The following is a 15964-nucleotide window of genomic DNA, read 5'->3' on the forward strand; positions in this document are numbered from 1 at the left end:
TAATAAATGTGTTATTCTAATTGTAGCGTGGACACAACAGACTCAAGTGTTCAGCTAGGAGGTGAGTTTCATTCATCATCCTGTCTGTACAAAAACAAAAAAAATCATAGCTGTGGCACAGCTGTGCCAGAAGAGGCTTCGTATGGACTCTTTATAGTTTATTCTGATCAGAGTTTGTCTGAACTAGAGTATGTGGCCCTGTACACATACGAGAGCCCAGAGACAGGTGACTTGACGTTTGATGAAGGAGACGTAATTATGGTGACAGAGAGAGAAGGAGAGTGGTGGAGAGGATGCATCGGTGACCAGACGGGACTGTTTCCCTCCAACTACGTCCGTCCCGTTGAGCCAGAGGTGAGAACAATCTGGTTGCTTTTCAAAACGTGGTGTTGCTCCGTACCTTTATATCTATAAAAATGCAATTATGTCAAATGATTATATTTCTGAATGCTAGAGAAATTATGCCTTTGTTTAACAGCTTCTAGTGAAAGTTTTTTTTTTATTATTTCCATTTTCAATTTTTTACATTTTGCTTCAACCATATTCTATTGAAACTGTATCCAATGGGCTTATGTATTTAGTATTTATTCCCTAAAGAAAATACTTTGAAGAACCACTTTTTGCCCTAACAAGTCTGTTGGGAATGCTGGCAAACTGTATTTTACTAATTAGGTGGGGTTAAAGGGGCTGAATACAACTGTACAACATACTTTTATTTTCATTAACAAAAAAAAGATTTATCACTTTTCCTTCATTTTACAGTTTTATTCTTCTTTATGTTGATTCTTGGCATGAACCTTTAATAAAATACACATGAAAAAATGTATGAGTAACTAAAACATTTTGTTGCACGATAAATGTTTTTGGTAATAAATAAAAAAATAATCTAAGATTAGTCATTTCCTACTTGTTATTGCTGTGTCCTAACGCCTTTTTTCATTTCGCTAACTAATTGCAGGCATCAAAATCTGGAGTTTCAATCAAAAAACCTGGTGAGGAAACGGCCTTTCACTCTGTTCCATTCAACTCAAAGACAAACACAGTCAGGTGGACAAATGTTGATTTAATTTCATTTTTGGATATTTCTGCTTGATTACCAGAGATTGTTCAGGCTGTCACTACCACAGAGGCCCCGATGGCTTATCAGCTGACTCTGTCTCCAGGACAACTGATTGTGGTCAGAGCCAAAAACTCCACCGGGTGGTGGCTCGGAGAACTGCAGGTCAGATATCACAGCCTTGGATCCTATTTTCAAATATGACCGTATAGAAATTATTCTGTATTTATTAACCAAAAGATTTTTTCTAAATATCACACTTACCTCTGATTACTGCTCAGTGAGTTTGGTGTGGTTAATTATCATAGTTTTTTTTTTTTCTACTGTGTAATGATCTCAGTAATTAATTTCATTGATAGCCAATTGTAGCTCAGTATGTGTTGCTGCTTTAATCATTATAGGTAAAAAGTAAAGAAAATAATAAATGAAGAAATGTTCTTTGTTTTTTTTTATTTGTGAAGAATACATTGACATTTCTTTGAAAAATTAAGTCATATTTTTCACCGAAATATTTAACATTCTTTATTTTTCACTTATCAGTATTTTGAGCTTTGTTTCTTTTGTGACTGGGAACTCACACATATTTGGGAATACATTTTTGACTTCTTGTTCCTTTGAAATTGTTAATGTTCCTTTAAACTTGTAAAAATCAATTAATTTCATTTTTATTTAGAATCCAAAACAGATGAAGCTGTTGAAAAATGGACTCCTGGTCACTATTTTTCATACTTCCAGGCTCGGGGCAAAAAGAGACAAAAAGGCTGGTTTCACTCGTCCCATGTCAAGCTACTGGGACCGTCCAGTAACAAGACCTGCCTCTCCCCTCTGCCAGGTGACTGCCACCACACTCTGCGCCCAAAGATTTGTTGCTACCCAACATGGAGTTTACTCATAAATGCATGTGTCTGATATTAAAGCCTAATAACCAGCACTCGTCTCCTCCTTGTAAGCTGACACCTCATTAACACACCGTATTTCTCCCTTGTGTATCCCAGTGTGCCAAGTTATCGCAATGTACGACTACGCTGCTGCTAATCAGGACGAGCTGAGCTTCTCCAAGGGTCAGCTCATCAACATCCTCGACAAGACCAACCCCGACTGGTGGAAAGGTGAAATCAACGGGGTCACGGGCCTGCTGCCCACCAATTATGTCAAGATGACAACAGAGTCAGACCCCAGCCAGCAGTGTAAGTAAACCTCGCGCTTTTGTTTTTTTTTTCCCCCTTTTGAACAAACAATTCTCGTAGAAAAGGTGTTTCTTCCATCGCAGCATTTAAGAGAAAAAGCAGTAATTGACACCAGCAGCTGGGAAAAACTGTGTGAGAGCTTCCTCTAAGGAGAAAATAAAAGCTGCAAATACAGAGAAACACATTGAAAGTTTTGCTTTCTTATCGATTACCTTGGTTTGATCCAGGTACATTAAATTCCTCATCCTTATCAGAGCTTGGAGATGGTCATGGTAAGCCAGATTTTTTTTTCAGTAACAGAGGGACTTGGTGTTCTCCAGCGCTTAAAAGGCCTGATCCCAGACATTTCTCACTGATCGCTGCAGAAATTAATGAGTAATTTTAACCGTTGCAGTAACAAATTAGGAAAAAGGAGGAATCAGGCTTTTTAAGCTAACTCACTTCAAAGATCATTTGAAGGAATAATACAACATATTCATGATAAACTTTTTTGCCAAGAGTCTCTTGAACTCTATAAATCGATCTCTGGGCAAAAAAGTTAAATGTAATTTCTATAATTTTAGATTCTTACAATTTGCTATGACAATCAAGAAGAAAAATCACTGATAACCTGCCACATTAATCATTTCGCTCACATTTCTGGAAATTTAATTGAAGAGGTGATTCCATTGGACATTTAGCACTGATTTATGAGCGCAGCACTTTCTACAAATATTCAAACTTCTTTACTTGTTTTATATATATATATATTACTTGTTTTATATACATGTATGTAGGTATGTAGGTAGGTAGGTAGATATGTGTCAACACATTACAACCACAATTTCTAACATAATTTTACATCATTGGTCAACACAAATCAGTACCTAATTGTGAAGCGGAAGGAAAATGAAGCGTGTCTTTGAAATGTGTCTAAAACTTTGCGTCCATTTCCTTCCACCTCATAATGATGTACCATAAATAAGTAAAACAGATAGAAGATCTTGGTTGTGACATGACAAAGTGAAGCAAACTCAATATTTTAGCAAGATGCTGTAGCTGGGTTTAAGCATCTGTTTAATGAGAGGAGCGCGTTCGAATTAGTATTCATAGGATGTGTGTTTTTCGCCCACCGCAGCACATTTCTTGTTAACAAGAGCGAACACAGTTGACATTTAATTAGGCTGAGCCACGCTCACTAAAAACAATGAAATTTTCACTTTAATGAACGTCTTCCTGATGGACGCACATGCAGCCCCGGCACACGCACACGCCCACACACACACTCTGCACTACGGTGCAGAAATGAGAGGTGATAAAAGGTGGGCACGCACCGGCTCGTAATGATTAGTAACAACATTTACATTTCCAGAAATGCATTATTAATGCATGTTCATGTTAAGACTCCTGCATTAATATTAAAACAATATTAACCGTCTGCTGTCTCTCTTCCCCTTTTTTTCCATCTCACTCATCTCCCCGCCTCCTCTGCTTCATCCACTTTTTTTTCTCCTTCTGTAGGACAGTAGTGCTGGTTTTCCTCTCTTCTTCTTCCTCTCCTCTTCCTCTGTCTTGCCCCTCCCTCCTCCACCACCACCACCACCCCTGTCTGAGCGAATAGCCCTGAGGCAAAAGGGAACCCGGCAGCCAGCGAGAGCAGAACTGCCCAGCTCCTCACTTTCCTCTTGAATTATTTGGGACTGTGGTGTCCTCTGCTCCTCTGTTACAATTCCTCTTTTGATTGTTTTGCTTCTTACCTTTTCCTGTTAGACTATTGATTTCTTGCCCTTCACTTCTTCCTGTTCCCCTCCACTAATTAACCAGGGTGAGTGTGAGGTGGAGGCAACTCGACACAAGCACGGGGGAGGTTTTGTACCTTTAACACAGAAATATGGAATGTCTAGTTTAAATTTTTTTTTTTTTTTTAAATCAGTCAGGCCCAAAATCATTCATGTACATCCCAAATTTTGATTTGCTGGGGAATTTTTTTAATTAGTAAACTATTTTGTTAATGACTCAGAATTATATAAACAAGTGGAAAATAGATTTGATTATTTATTAATGCATTTATTATATCTGTTGTTAAAAATGCAATACTTATAGGTTTCTGCAAACTTTTAAATCACTTAATTAAAGCTTACATTTGGTATTTCCACAATTAAGCATTTCTTACCCTTCACAGTCATTGGCAAACTGGTGAAGCATTTTGCTTAGTAGTTATGAAGCACCTTAAATTGAACTAAATTTCTCCTGTAGCAGGCTAATCTCATAAGTAATAGGAAAATCCAACCTTTAATGTTGTAAAAAATTTAAGACTCCTTTTCAAATCAAAAGCTCAAAAATAATTTGCACTCAAACGGATTTCAATAAAAGAAATGTAAATGTAACAATCCCCAGCAGAATGCATGCACATATATGATGGAAAAAGGGAAAGAGAAGCAAATAAAAAAATATTCCAAAATATGACAATTTATGTCATTTTAGCTATAAACTCAAAGATCAATGCAAAAATTAACAATAAATTCTGGCAAACTTTTGACATCCATGTGGCTAATTTTGGGCCAAACTCTAAAAGAATATGGAAGAAATTAGCTGCAAGGTATTAAATACACTATTTAAGTAACTAGTTTTCTACACTAAGCTTGTGTATTAGAGGTATAATAGTATTTTAATAGGGTCACTCATTCTTGCACTAATACTAAACTTTACTGAACTGGACCAATGAGAAGATTCGCTGTTGCTTAAATCTCCTCCTCGCTGCTCGCTGCCACATAGCAACTACTTGAATGGTATTTTTATGACTCAGTTCTTAGGCGCTCTTATTTACATTACTGCTTCATAGTTTAAATTTTAAGTACTCAACTGTGATATCACCAGCAACAAAAAAAAAGAGAGAGAGAGAGAAAACATAAGCGTACAAAGCAACATTGCAGACACTGAAAGGACAGTGCTGTCCTGACATTTACATGTAAGTATTGCCAAGTTTGAACCTCAAAGACTTGAACTACCAGCTGAGTCTTCCGCGGCTCTTTTGCTTCAGCTCTTCTGCTACTTTTTCATTTACACCTATGCAATCATCAGGAGAGGGCTCTCTGATGTAAGAGGTGCTTTAATTTAATGCAGTCTTCTTGGAAGCACTCTTGTTAACATCGCTTAGTATGTTGTGTTCATTCATGCACTGCAGCTACAATGTGCCTCACTCGGTGCGACAACTGTAAATATAACATTAAAGGACTGATAATAAAAGAGGATTTTGACACGTGCGCTTGTGGAGTGTTTTTATATGCTTTGTTGTGTGCCATCCACCTCTTATGCTTGTGTGAATCTGTGTGTATTTGCACGTGCATGCGTTTGCGTGTGTGTGTGTGAAATAGGGTGTGCAGACCTGATCACGTTGGACACAATGACTCCTCAGGAAAGGAAGAGACAGGGTTATATTCATGAGCTCTTCCACACTGAGGAGACCTATGTGGACGATCTGGAGCTGGTCCTAGAGGTACAAAACAAATGTTTGTTTGTTTGTTTTAAGACTAATTGAATTTCTTGATCTACAACGGCTTAATTGACTTTTTGGACTGTTGACGGGTGCTCAGGTGTTCCACAAGCCCATGTCTGAGTCAGGTCGCCTGACAGAAGCTGAGATGGCAACAATCTTTGTCAACTGGAGGGAGTTGATTATGTGCAACACCAGATTGCTCAAGTAGGTACCACGTGTCGCAAAAAGAGAGAGAAAACATAAGCATATGTTTTCTTATGAAAGTATTTCAGCCTTATGAAAGTATTTGTATCCCTTGAAGTCTTCCATACTTTGTCCCTTTAAAAAAAAAAAAAAATCAAATGTAGAGACTTGAATCACAATGTCATAAAAGAACATACCTGTCCATCCAAGGGCAACACAGGACAATAAATTTGTTATAAAAGTGTGACTGATTAAACTTTAAAAATTATGAAGCTTTATGTTATTAAAGCTAAAGTTTAATCAGTAATACTTTTATAACAAATTTATGTCAGATCATGATTTCTTGGTTAATGTCAAGCTGTCCTAACGAAGACATTTTGAATAATGTCAACTTTGTATTAAAAGTGTCATGATTTACCAAATGACACTTTATGACAACAGTCATAAATATTCATGAAGACTTATTCATGTTCATGACAGGTGTTATGTCATGTTTATGACAGTGTCATGACAGCCTTATTCACAACCCGTCAAATAAAGTGTTACCCAATTATTTATAAAAATTTTTTAGATAATTAATAGTATTTTCTGTCTTTGAAACACTTGTCTTATACACCATTTCCCAATTAGTTCCTTTTTAAGCAGCTTTTTAAGCTGGTTTATTTTTGTACCTTTTTTGAACTCATCATTCAAACCATTCCATAAATTTACTCCACACACTGATAAACAAAAACTCTTTTTGGTTGTTCTAATACACTGTTTTTTTAAATGTCCATATCCTCTTAAATTATAGCCCCTCCCTGTCTGTCACAAAACATTTTTTGTATTTTGTGTGGAAGTCACTCTGATGGTGATGGCAGCAACATGCTGTGCTCCAAGGAAGGAGAACGTGCTAAAAGTCGATAGGCCGATGCATGGAAATAAACACAACTCTGGAGAAAAAAAAACGTTAGAGGAAGAACTGTAGTCCTGACTACAGTGTTTTGTTTTTTTTTTTAAATCAAAGCATAATCATATTTTGGAATAGCCTAGTCAAAGTCAAAGCCTAAATCCAAACTAGAATCTGTAGCAAGACTTGAAAATTGGTTTTGTACAAAGTCTTCAACCAATAGGCAGGGAGAAAAAAGTGGAGCAATTTCTGTCTTTACAGGTGCAAAGCTGGTAGAAATATACCCTAAAAGGCATGTAGCTTTATTTTGACTGGATGTCTCGATGGACTTTTCAGACTCTTATTGCAAAATTGTGGAAAACTGTAATTTCCCCAATTAATGCACGAAATTATCTTGGAGTCTCACACAAGATTCACAGGGGTTTGAGTTGGTTATGTGAAAAGATGTGACAAACTTCCAAGTGGCATGAACACTTTTGCAAGGCGCCGCATGTACAAACAAAATCTGTAAAATGTGTAAAACATCCTCATCATTTGTGTGCGCCAGTGCTCTGCGTGAACGCAAGCAAACGGGAGGAGAGAACATGCCGGTCCAGCTGATTGGAGACCTGCTGGCTTCAGAGCTCGCTCACATGCAGCCGTACGTTTGCTTCTGCTCCTCCCAGCTCAACGCTGCCGCTCTCCTGCAGACCAAAACCCACAATCAGCCTGAGTTCAAAAATTTCCTCAAGGTACAAATGACAAATACTCAATTCACGGGCAAATGTTTTTTCACGATATCTATTTTCCTAATATTTTCCTTCCTTTTTGAGCAGAAGGTTGCCACAAACTACCGCTGCAAAGGAATGCCACTGTCCAGCTTCCTCCTGAAGCCCATGCAGAGGCTCACCCGCTACCCTCTGCTCATAAAGAATGTACATTCATCACATCCTATTTATCGCCATCTCTCTCCTTTCTCCTTTACTTCCTGTGGTAACCTTGCGCCTCATTGTCTTCCCGTTGCTCAGATCCTTGAGCACACTCCAGACGGCCATGAGGACCGCGAGCCGCTCCGAGAAGCCCTGGAGCGAGCCGAGGAGCTGTGCTCTCAGGTCAACGAGGCGGTCAGAGAAAAGGAGAATGCTGACCGCCTGGAGTGGATACAGAACCACATTCAGTGTGAGGGCCCTATAGAGGTAAACGCACACAAACGTGGCAGATCTTTGTCGAGCCAGGGCTTAAAGGGGGCAATAAGCTAATATTTTTTGGTGTCTGGAAAACCTCACATTTGATGGGCACTGCACCGTTACCTAGCAACCCCAGCAGAGCCCAGCCCTTCACCTCGCAAACCAAGCGGAGCTCCAGCCCATTTGGTCAGCTGGTTTTACTTCTGTATACACTGTACAATGGCTGCTGGAAAAGACAAATGTTATATTGTTGACTTCCCATTCAAAAACCTTTTTTGCTGCTTTGTTGTTGGTTGTGCAGGAAGTCCCACTTTTGCTTTTCAATGATGTATAGTTGTACAATTGCACATCTGTTTGCAGCTGTTTTCACATGCGAGTGTAAACATTGAGTTGAGGGGCGTGGTCCCTTATTTGGATTTAAAGGAACAAGTGACCTTAAAACAACTAGAAATTTAAAGAACTGAGCAGATTAAAATCTCATTATCTGAGAAGGAGTTTGTGCAAAACATTTAACGACCACATTTTGTGGAACCCATAGATCCATCCTAACTTGTTCAAGAAAGCATATTAGGTCACCTTTAAGCTTCTCTCCATCTGTATTGCAGCACCTGGTCTTCAGCTCTTTGACTAACTGCCTCGGGCCCCGCAAGCTGCTCCACAGCGGCCGGCTGTTCAAAACCAAAAGCAGCAGAGAGCTGTGGACTTTCCTCTTCAATGATTTCCTCCTCCTCACACACAGCGCCAAGCCTTTCTCCTCCTCAGGATCAGAAAAATTGTTCAGCCCCAAAACCAACATGCAGCTGAAGATCTACAAGACGGTACGCCTTTAAGGGAAGGCTTCTGGAGTGTGATAGTTTTTTAAAAATTTTTTTAGGTGTTTACATATTGTGTGTCTTCCCAGCCGCTGTTTCTCAATGAGGTTTTGGTAAAAATGCCGGCGGACCCGTCCAGTGAAGAGCCGCTCTTTCACGTCTCACACATTGACCGCGTCTACACCCTGAAAACAGAGACTTTAAGCGAGAGGTAGCCATGAGCGGATACTGCTCTTCAAAGCACTATGACCTGTAGTAATGATGATACCCCTGGGTGTTAACATGTCTTCTTTGTTTTGGTAGGACAGCGTGGGTCCAAAAAATTAAAGCAGCCTCTGAACATTTCATAGAAACAGAGAAGAAAAAGAGAGAGAAGGCATACCAAGGTTAAACACATGCTATTGGGCGCATTTGCAATCTGTCTGAATGTTCAACTTGAGTGGGATTTTAAATGTCCTGCAGAAGCATTCACGTTTTTAAAAAATATTAGAAGTGTTGTATGAATGACGACTAGATCGAAATTTAATTGACTTGAACAAAACAAGGCAACAAGTTCTTGAATAAGTACAACTTGAACAATTTTGGCAGATTCTGTTCCAACAGAGCCTCAGGTTTTGCAAAGTCTGCCTTTAGGCATGAAATGACTACAGTAATGCACATGTAAAATCTGTAATTTCTTAAATGACATTTAACTAAATGGTTAAATCTGTTTACACTTGAGATGTTTAGGAAGACCTCATAAGCAAACACCATCCTCACTGAAAAAAAGACTGAAACTTACTGAGTTTTGAGAAAATCCAATGTAAAGACATGAACCAAAATGTAAAAAATACACAAAGATTAAATTCCTTTACTAGAGTATTTTTTGTAATGGACATATGTAGCTTTTACTCCAAGCTCTTCAAACTCTGAGACTGAATTGCATGATATAAGAACCTGTTTTAATAATTTTGCTCTACACAATGAGCAAAATGTGTCCTTTGTTTACATCAATCCTTTCCTATTTATTTCAGCACGCTCCTTAAAGTCTAGTGGAATCGGTCGCCTGCTGGTGACGGTCATAGAAGCTCAGGAGCTGAAGGCCTGCAAGCCCAACGGTGAGACAGAAACAACAGAAGGCAAATCAGTTTTCATAAATTAATAATCAATGTTAAGAGAAGCTGAAATCTATCTCTCTCTTTAGGTAAGAGCAATCCATACTGTGAGCTGACCATGGGGGCTCAGTGCTACACGTCACGGCCGGTCTTGGACACTCTGAACCCAAAGTGGAACTTCAATTGTCAGTTTTTCATCAAAGACATCTACCAGGACGTCCTGAGCATCACTGTGTTCGAGAAAGACCAATTCTCACCCGACGGTCAGTGATATGTGATAACATGAGATGTGTCGGCCTTTAATCGTTTTCTAACAATCTACCAGACATATCAGCAAGGTTTGTTTAGATAAAGGATCAGCTAGCTGCTAAGTTAGCAGTACTTTCTAGAGAGAACACAAACTTGAAAGCAGCAATAATTAAGGATTGTCTTAGATATGTAAATACTTCCTTTAATTGTATCCTGGGTTAATTAAAGATCTCGAAATTGAAAAATTAAATTATTGAAAGTGAACAGAGACAAAAAAAAAATAAAGGAAGCCATAAAATATGTTGTTGTCCAAATCTACAGTTTATGTATGTGTTGTCTGGACTGGATTTTGCTATTGTACAAACTGTCAATTGTAGCTGGTAAATGTGATGATTTAGATGAATGAACTATTTTGTTTAGCCAAAGCTGAATAACAGATTATTAGTCTGTGAATGGGTGTACTTACATATTTGAAACTTTATGTTTCATTATGTTTATTTTAAAGCTTACACCAAAAATAAATGCTGCACATTTAGTTTTATTTTTACATAAGTAATACTGTAAAGTAATTCTGGTTCAGAAAATAAATAGGAAGTCATTTAAACCACAGTATTACCCTAACATTAACAATTCCATATAAAAGGGATGTGCAGGTAATCCTACAGTCAAAACTTAGACAAAATAATATCGGAAGGGTCATTTTTATGTGTTACTGTTTTCATCTTTTCACCAATTTTGTTCTAAACCAAAATTAATCAAACACCCACCCTGCTAGCCTCAAATATTCACAATCAACTGAGATTTAGAAGCAGCTGACGATGATGAAGTCTGAAGCAGCTCACTGGCGTGACAGATGTCTTTCCCTTCAGATTTTCTGGGTCGCGCTGAGGTTCCTGTGGCGACTATAAAGAAAGACATGGACAGTAAAGGAGCGGCAACCCGTCGCCTGCTCCTGCACGAAGTCCCAACTGGAGAAGTGTCGGTCAAACTGGACCTCCAGCTGTACGAGGCAACCAAATGAACCCCATTGGACATCTGACCCTTAGCTTATTGATGGAGGAGATTTATGTGCTGAAAGTGCCTGTCTGTTGTAAATTATGCAGCTGAATAGTCTGGGTTCTGCTGTCCCTACTGTGTTTTTCATTAGCAATCAAGATGTTTTATAATCAATTCCAGTCTTAAATGTAGCAAAGAAATTTGCCAATATTTTCTTATTCACAGTGAAATCAAAATCTTTAAAGAAAAAAAAAAGCTTTTGAATCAAACCATATAGTTTTGATAAATGGATCAATTTTTGCAACTAAATATATTAACCAATATATTTGACTAGGGCTATTTTATCACCAGCAGAAGAGATGAAATGTCACAAGCATCATTGCCAAATATACATATAGTTGCACAGTTCCTTCCATGTCAATATGCAGTAGTACACAGCACCTGATGTTGCACACAGCTTCAACTTGTAATCCTGAAATTCAGAATTTCAAATTTCATTTGAAAATATACCAATAAATGTGCACAGTAGAATAAATGAAACTGTTTTTGTCCCTTTCACTGTTACCAAGTAGTTCAATTATTTGACTCTTGAAGCTCTCAAAGGTAGCTTTAAATGAAAGTTTACGTGACAGTTAGCAACATAAGTAGGTTTTATTTGGATGCAGTCACTGGTAAGGGTGAGTTTAGATGCGGTAAACCTCTTGGTTGGAAGCATTCGCATCTAGAAAGCCGGCAGCTTCTTCGATTTCCTTGACTTCATCCTTTTCTGGAGCATTGATGAATGTAGGAAACAGATGAGACTATAAGGTCTGAAGAAGCTGGTTAGTCTTGAGACATCAGAGAGTTGGTAAGAGAGGAACCAGTCTCAGGTCGCTCCAAGGTTTTATTGGAGGCGGGTTTAGATCCTACAGCAAAGGGGGGGGGGGGCATAGAACACGTAACATAATAAAGCATAACACAATTATTCCTTTGTTTTTCACCAGGTTTTAGAATCTAACTTATTAAGCTAGCAACTGATATTACCTGATATAACTGATATAACTCATATTACCTGCTTGACAAGCAGAAGATGGTCTCTTAAGTTTTTTTTTTAATTGAAGATTTAATTGACGTATCTCCCTTGAGCCTGATGTTCTTATCTATGGATGGAGGAGAGAATGTAACTGTCAGATCATTGCATGTTTTAAGTCTCTTTATGTTGTTGATGACAGAAGGATGTTTTAGTGATCACCACAATTGAGTTCACCTTAGATTGACAGTGTAGGAGGTAATGACTGTGCATGATTTGGTGTCTCATGGAGTCCATGAAGTAGCAGGAGGCGGTATGGTTCTCCACCCTCATCTGGATGGGAAACCACACGTTTTCAGTCCAGCGCTTGTGTATGAGCTCCTTCTTCCTGAGCTCTTCTATCTTTCTCTGAGTCAGGAAAGACTCCTTCTCCTACAAAACAAAAAGAGGGAGATTTCAGCCAGAATAAGAGGAGCAGGTGAATAGGTTGCACAGTGTCAGATCCCTCTTAACTCTTTCTATGTTTTGTTATATTGCAAACATAAGCTTCTCTGTATTTGGGTGGAATTTGTGTGATGCATCAAAACGAAGTAGGACATTTATTATGAACAAGGAAAACGATGCATGCCTTTACCAACTTTTTTGACACCTTAACCCAAAAAAGCTGATGTAAAAACGGAATGCAGGCATTCCGCTGCTTAAGATACAATCTGTAAAGCCTGTTATATATTTGTATTCAGACCCCTGGTCCAATGAAATGTAGAACAACCTTCTGTGCAACTATAGCACAGAAAATGCTATAGTTGTGTCTTAGGACACAAGATGTCCCAGCTTGGGATATCTTAAGACTGAAATTTTAGGCCATTCTTCTTTGCAAGATAGCTCAGACTCAGACTGGTTGAATGAAAAGCATTTATGGACATTTCTGAGTTTTGAGCCTGAGATTTGTTATGTTCATTTAGCTCTTATGCTTTTGTTTTGCAAATACTTTTGAAAACCATGTTTCATTTTTTGTTTCAGTTCACAATCATGTGTGTTGGTCTGTCAAAACGCAAAATGTCAGATCAAATGAACCATTTTCAAGGCCCTACCTTCATGAACCCATTTTCTCGATTTGATAAACGCTGAAGTAATTCTTGTACCTCCTCGTTTTCCTCTTTTACCTTAGCCTAAGCAATAACACAAGAAGTGAGGAAAATACACAGGCTTTCTTTGTCAGGAACACTAAGCTGGGATGAATGTAGTACCTGCAGTTGCCTGAAGGAGGGATGACAGAGCTGATCCTGTTCAAAGCTGTACCTTGGCCCGCAAAGAGATGGGACCAGATTCCATGTTCCCGGTTTGACACACGCCAAACTGCTCTTTCCCCTCACACTCGGCTGAGCTATACTCCATCTCCTTTCTGTGGTTTCTTTCACAGCAGCCATGTAGTTCTGAAACATAATTTGTATGAATTAGGTAGCCTGTTACTGCTTTTGAATAAAGGGATCAGTTTAATCTCCAGATACTGAGAACTGTTTATAAGCAGATCCTAGTCAGGAGCTCACAGGTAAAGTGGTTTGCTACCACATCTGGTTTAAAGATACAAAATAGAGGAATAAAAAAATAGAAATTGCTGAGGTCGGAGTGAAACATAATCCGTCACTGAATGAATGCCACCCAGAGCTCACAGAACATGGAGCATAAACACGCAGGTGAGCAGGGGAGAGCTGTAGTCAGCACAACAGATACAGCCCATCACAGCCTGGAAACATGATCTGCTTACTTTTGTTATGCAAATGTTGCAAGTAGAACATGAATGTTATTTCAAGTGTGTTCAGAATTGTTTCTTCAATGTGTTTCTTCCTGTAGTCCAACATAAGTTGCAGCATCCCTCAGAAACCTAAGATCTTTTTATTCATTTAGCTGCTCAGCAAGATCATCCCCCCCACACACAACCTCCCTGACATTCGGAGAGTGGTGATAAATTATTAGTTGGTAGGAATTTACAGGCTTGTACTCTTAATTAGAGCAGTGGAAAAGGAGCACAAAAGTACATGCAGAAAAATTATGGTAAACTACAATGGGAAGTGCAGTAAGACTATACATAATCAGAAAGTTAAAGTTTGATTGCAGAACCTTCAACTTTCAGCATCATCATTTTGAAATATAGAAATTGCTGTGGAATCTTTTTCTGCTATTTGCTGAAAAAATGGAAGGTCCTGTGACATTTTGCTTAATAATCTCACTACACTTTCCACGTTTTAGATTGCTGCAATATAAAAAGCCCACTTTTCTGTATGACTTCTTTAGGTCCCCGACCCCCCAACCACACACACAGACAACCCCAGTTTTTATACTTTTTTTTCCCTTCAGGAAATTAATTGTGCTTGTCAAAATGGACAAGGGAAAATGATAAATCTTACTTATCCTAAAAAAAAAAAAAAATTAGATAAAACTGATGTTAAGTTTTGACTAAACAAAAGAACAATGCAATTTAGGTACTTAATAAAATCATTTAAATTAACTGGTCTGAAATATTTTCAGAGGTAAATTAAATTTGAGTTAAAGTTTGTACCCACGTGGCATTTCAAAGTGGTTGAACGCTCATTTTTATTTGCTGATACCGTTGAACTTAAGTGCCAACGACTGATACCAAAATGAACACAAAATACCGTACATTAAAAACGATTTATCGAAAAATAGTTAAAAGGTCAATTTTAGAGTTTCATTTGTTCAGGAAGCTCACTTGCCACTCACAATATGGCGAACGTTACGACCTACCGTTTCTACTTGCAATCAAGTGTTCCTCCTCTTCGTCTTTTGTCGCAGTATTAAATCTTAATATCCTCACACAGGCTAGAGCTTACGTGTGGTTTCCAACTACTCCGACTGTCTTAGAACAGACTTTAACTTGCATAGGAAGGAGGGGGGAGCCAAGGTTCCTTTCAGCCTCCAGGTGTCCTACCAACCTTAAGCTTTCCGTTACCATGACGACCGCGGAACGCACCTAAAAGGCTTTGAATTTGAACGTCTCAATCTGGTTGGGCCTTATTGAAACGTATGTTTCTGGATCATAACTGGACCTGTTTACATATAAAGCGTCCGCGGTTAAGCAAATTGTACATTTATTTATGTAGGCTTCCATATAAACCGTGTGTGAATACTTTACAGTGCAGCTGGAAGAGAACCTGAACAGAGGAGTTGAGGGAAAATTACTAATAATGAAACGAAATGACATGAGACCTATATTGAGCTTTTCAGGACCTTCAAAGTTGCTTTACAATAAAATAGTCATTCCCATTCAAGTACACATTCACACACTGACTGCTGGATTGTAGGCGCAGCTGCCCTGGGGCAGATTGTAAACAGAGAAATCCACACAAAGGGCATGGAGGATCAAAACTAATTAAAAACAAAAGCAGAAATCTGCATTGTTTGTTCTTCCTTTTCCTTACACCCTACATATAAGGGAAGTGCAGAAAAACACAAAAAACTAATCATAGGATGAGAATCTAAACCAAAACCCTGGGAACACAAATAACTAAGCTCTTCAACACAAAGAAATAATTTTTGGTTATTGCAAAGAAAATCAATAACCAAAAATAAACCAAATACAAAACCAATTACAGTTCATACCAGATTTCATAGTGACGGTGTAGGCTGAAACACATACAGTACAGACCAAACGTTTGGACACACAGTTGTGTCCAAACTTTTGGTCTGTACTGTATGTTGCAAAATTATTTTTGAGAAACTAAACTTTTTGTTTTTATTAGCTGCATGTCTACCACAATCATTAAAATAAACTAAGGAATCTGAAATTATTCCTCTTTTGAAGGAAATTACTGAGCTATATAATTTTTTT

At 38.3% G+C, this 15964-nt stretch overlaps 2 protein-coding genes across 4 annotated transcripts in view; one reads left to right on the top strand and one right to left on the bottom strand.

Annotated features, from left to right (window-relative positions):
* Positions 1 to 11614, top strand: part of LOC102223116 (intersectin-2-like) — a 34741-nt gene extending 23127 nt beyond the window's left edge. The window contains exons 23-40 of one of the 3 annotated variants that reach the window (XM_023347625.1): positions 27 to 61; positions 188 to 354; positions 959 to 992; positions 1101 to 1222; positions 1793 to 1889; positions 2053 to 2244; positions 2472 to 2516; positions 5598 to 5719; positions 5817 to 5923; positions 7339 to 7522; positions 7607 to 7705; positions 7799 to 7966; positions 8563 to 8775; positions 8859 to 8980; positions 9073 to 9155; positions 9783 to 9866; positions 9953 to 10126; positions 10982 to 11614. In XM_023347625.1, the coding sequence (XP_023203393.1) occupies positions 27 to 61; positions 188 to 354; positions 959 to 992; positions 1101 to 1222; positions 1793 to 1889; positions 2053 to 2244; positions 2472 to 2516; positions 5598 to 5719; positions 5817 to 5923; positions 7339 to 7522; positions 7607 to 7705; positions 7799 to 7966; positions 8563 to 8775; positions 8859 to 8980; positions 9073 to 9155; positions 9783 to 9866; positions 9953 to 10126; positions 10982 to 11133 (2200 nt within the window). In that variant the 3' untranslated portion in view covers positions 11134 to 11614. The remainder of the gene's footprint in view (positions 1 to 26; positions 62 to 187; positions 355 to 958; positions 993 to 1100; positions 1223 to 1792; positions 1890 to 2052; positions 2245 to 2471; positions 2517 to 5597; positions 5720 to 5816; positions 5924 to 7338; positions 7523 to 7606; positions 7706 to 7798; positions 7967 to 8562; positions 8776 to 8858; positions 8981 to 9072; positions 9156 to 9782; positions 9867 to 9952; positions 10127 to 10981) is intronic. The other 2 variants (XM_023347626.1, XM_023347627.1) reach the window with 2 other exon arrangements.
* Positions 11615 to 11737: 123 nt separating this feature from the next.
* On the bottom strand, positions 11738 to 15079 carry LOC102232971 (protein FAM228A-like). Its single transcript, XM_005800247.2, has 6 exons — positions 14881 to 15079; positions 13365 to 13550; positions 13209 to 13286; positions 12355 to 12549; positions 12160 to 12247; positions 11738 to 12013 (listed from the first exon to the last, which is right to left on the bottom strand). Exons 2-6 carry the CDS (start codon positions 13542 to 13544, stop codon positions 11931 to 11933), a joined length of 624 nt encoding a protein of 207 aa, XP_005800304.1. The 5' UTR covers positions 13545 to 13550; positions 14881 to 15079; the 3' UTR covers positions 11738 to 11930.
* Positions 15080 to 15964: the final 885 nt, after the last annotated feature.

The sequence above is a fragment of the Xiphophorus maculatus genome, chromosome 15 (genome assembly GCF_002775205.1).
Source record: "Xiphophorus maculatus strain JP 163 A chromosome 15, X_maculatus-5.0-male, whole genome shotgun sequence".
Taxonomy (NCBI): domain Eukaryota; kingdom Metazoa; phylum Chordata; class Actinopteri; order Cyprinodontiformes; family Poeciliidae; genus Xiphophorus; species Xiphophorus maculatus.

What these genes read in the sequence shown, in the direction of transcription:
- LOC102232971 (XM_005800247.2), bottom strand. Translation starts at nt 13,544, where the DNA reads ATGGCTGCTGTGAAAGAAACCACAGAAAGGAGATGGAGTATAGCTCAG. An exon ending in TCCTACACTGTCAATCTAAG is followed by an intron (nt 12,248 to 12,354) that starts GTGAACTCAATT and finishes CTCCATCCATAG; the next exon opens with ATAAGAACATCAGGCTCAAG. An exon ending in ATCTTCTGCTTGTCAAGCAG is followed by an intron (nt 12,014 to 12,159) that starts GTAATATGAGTT and finishes CCTTTGCTGTAG; the next exon opens with GATCTAAACCCGCCTCCAAT.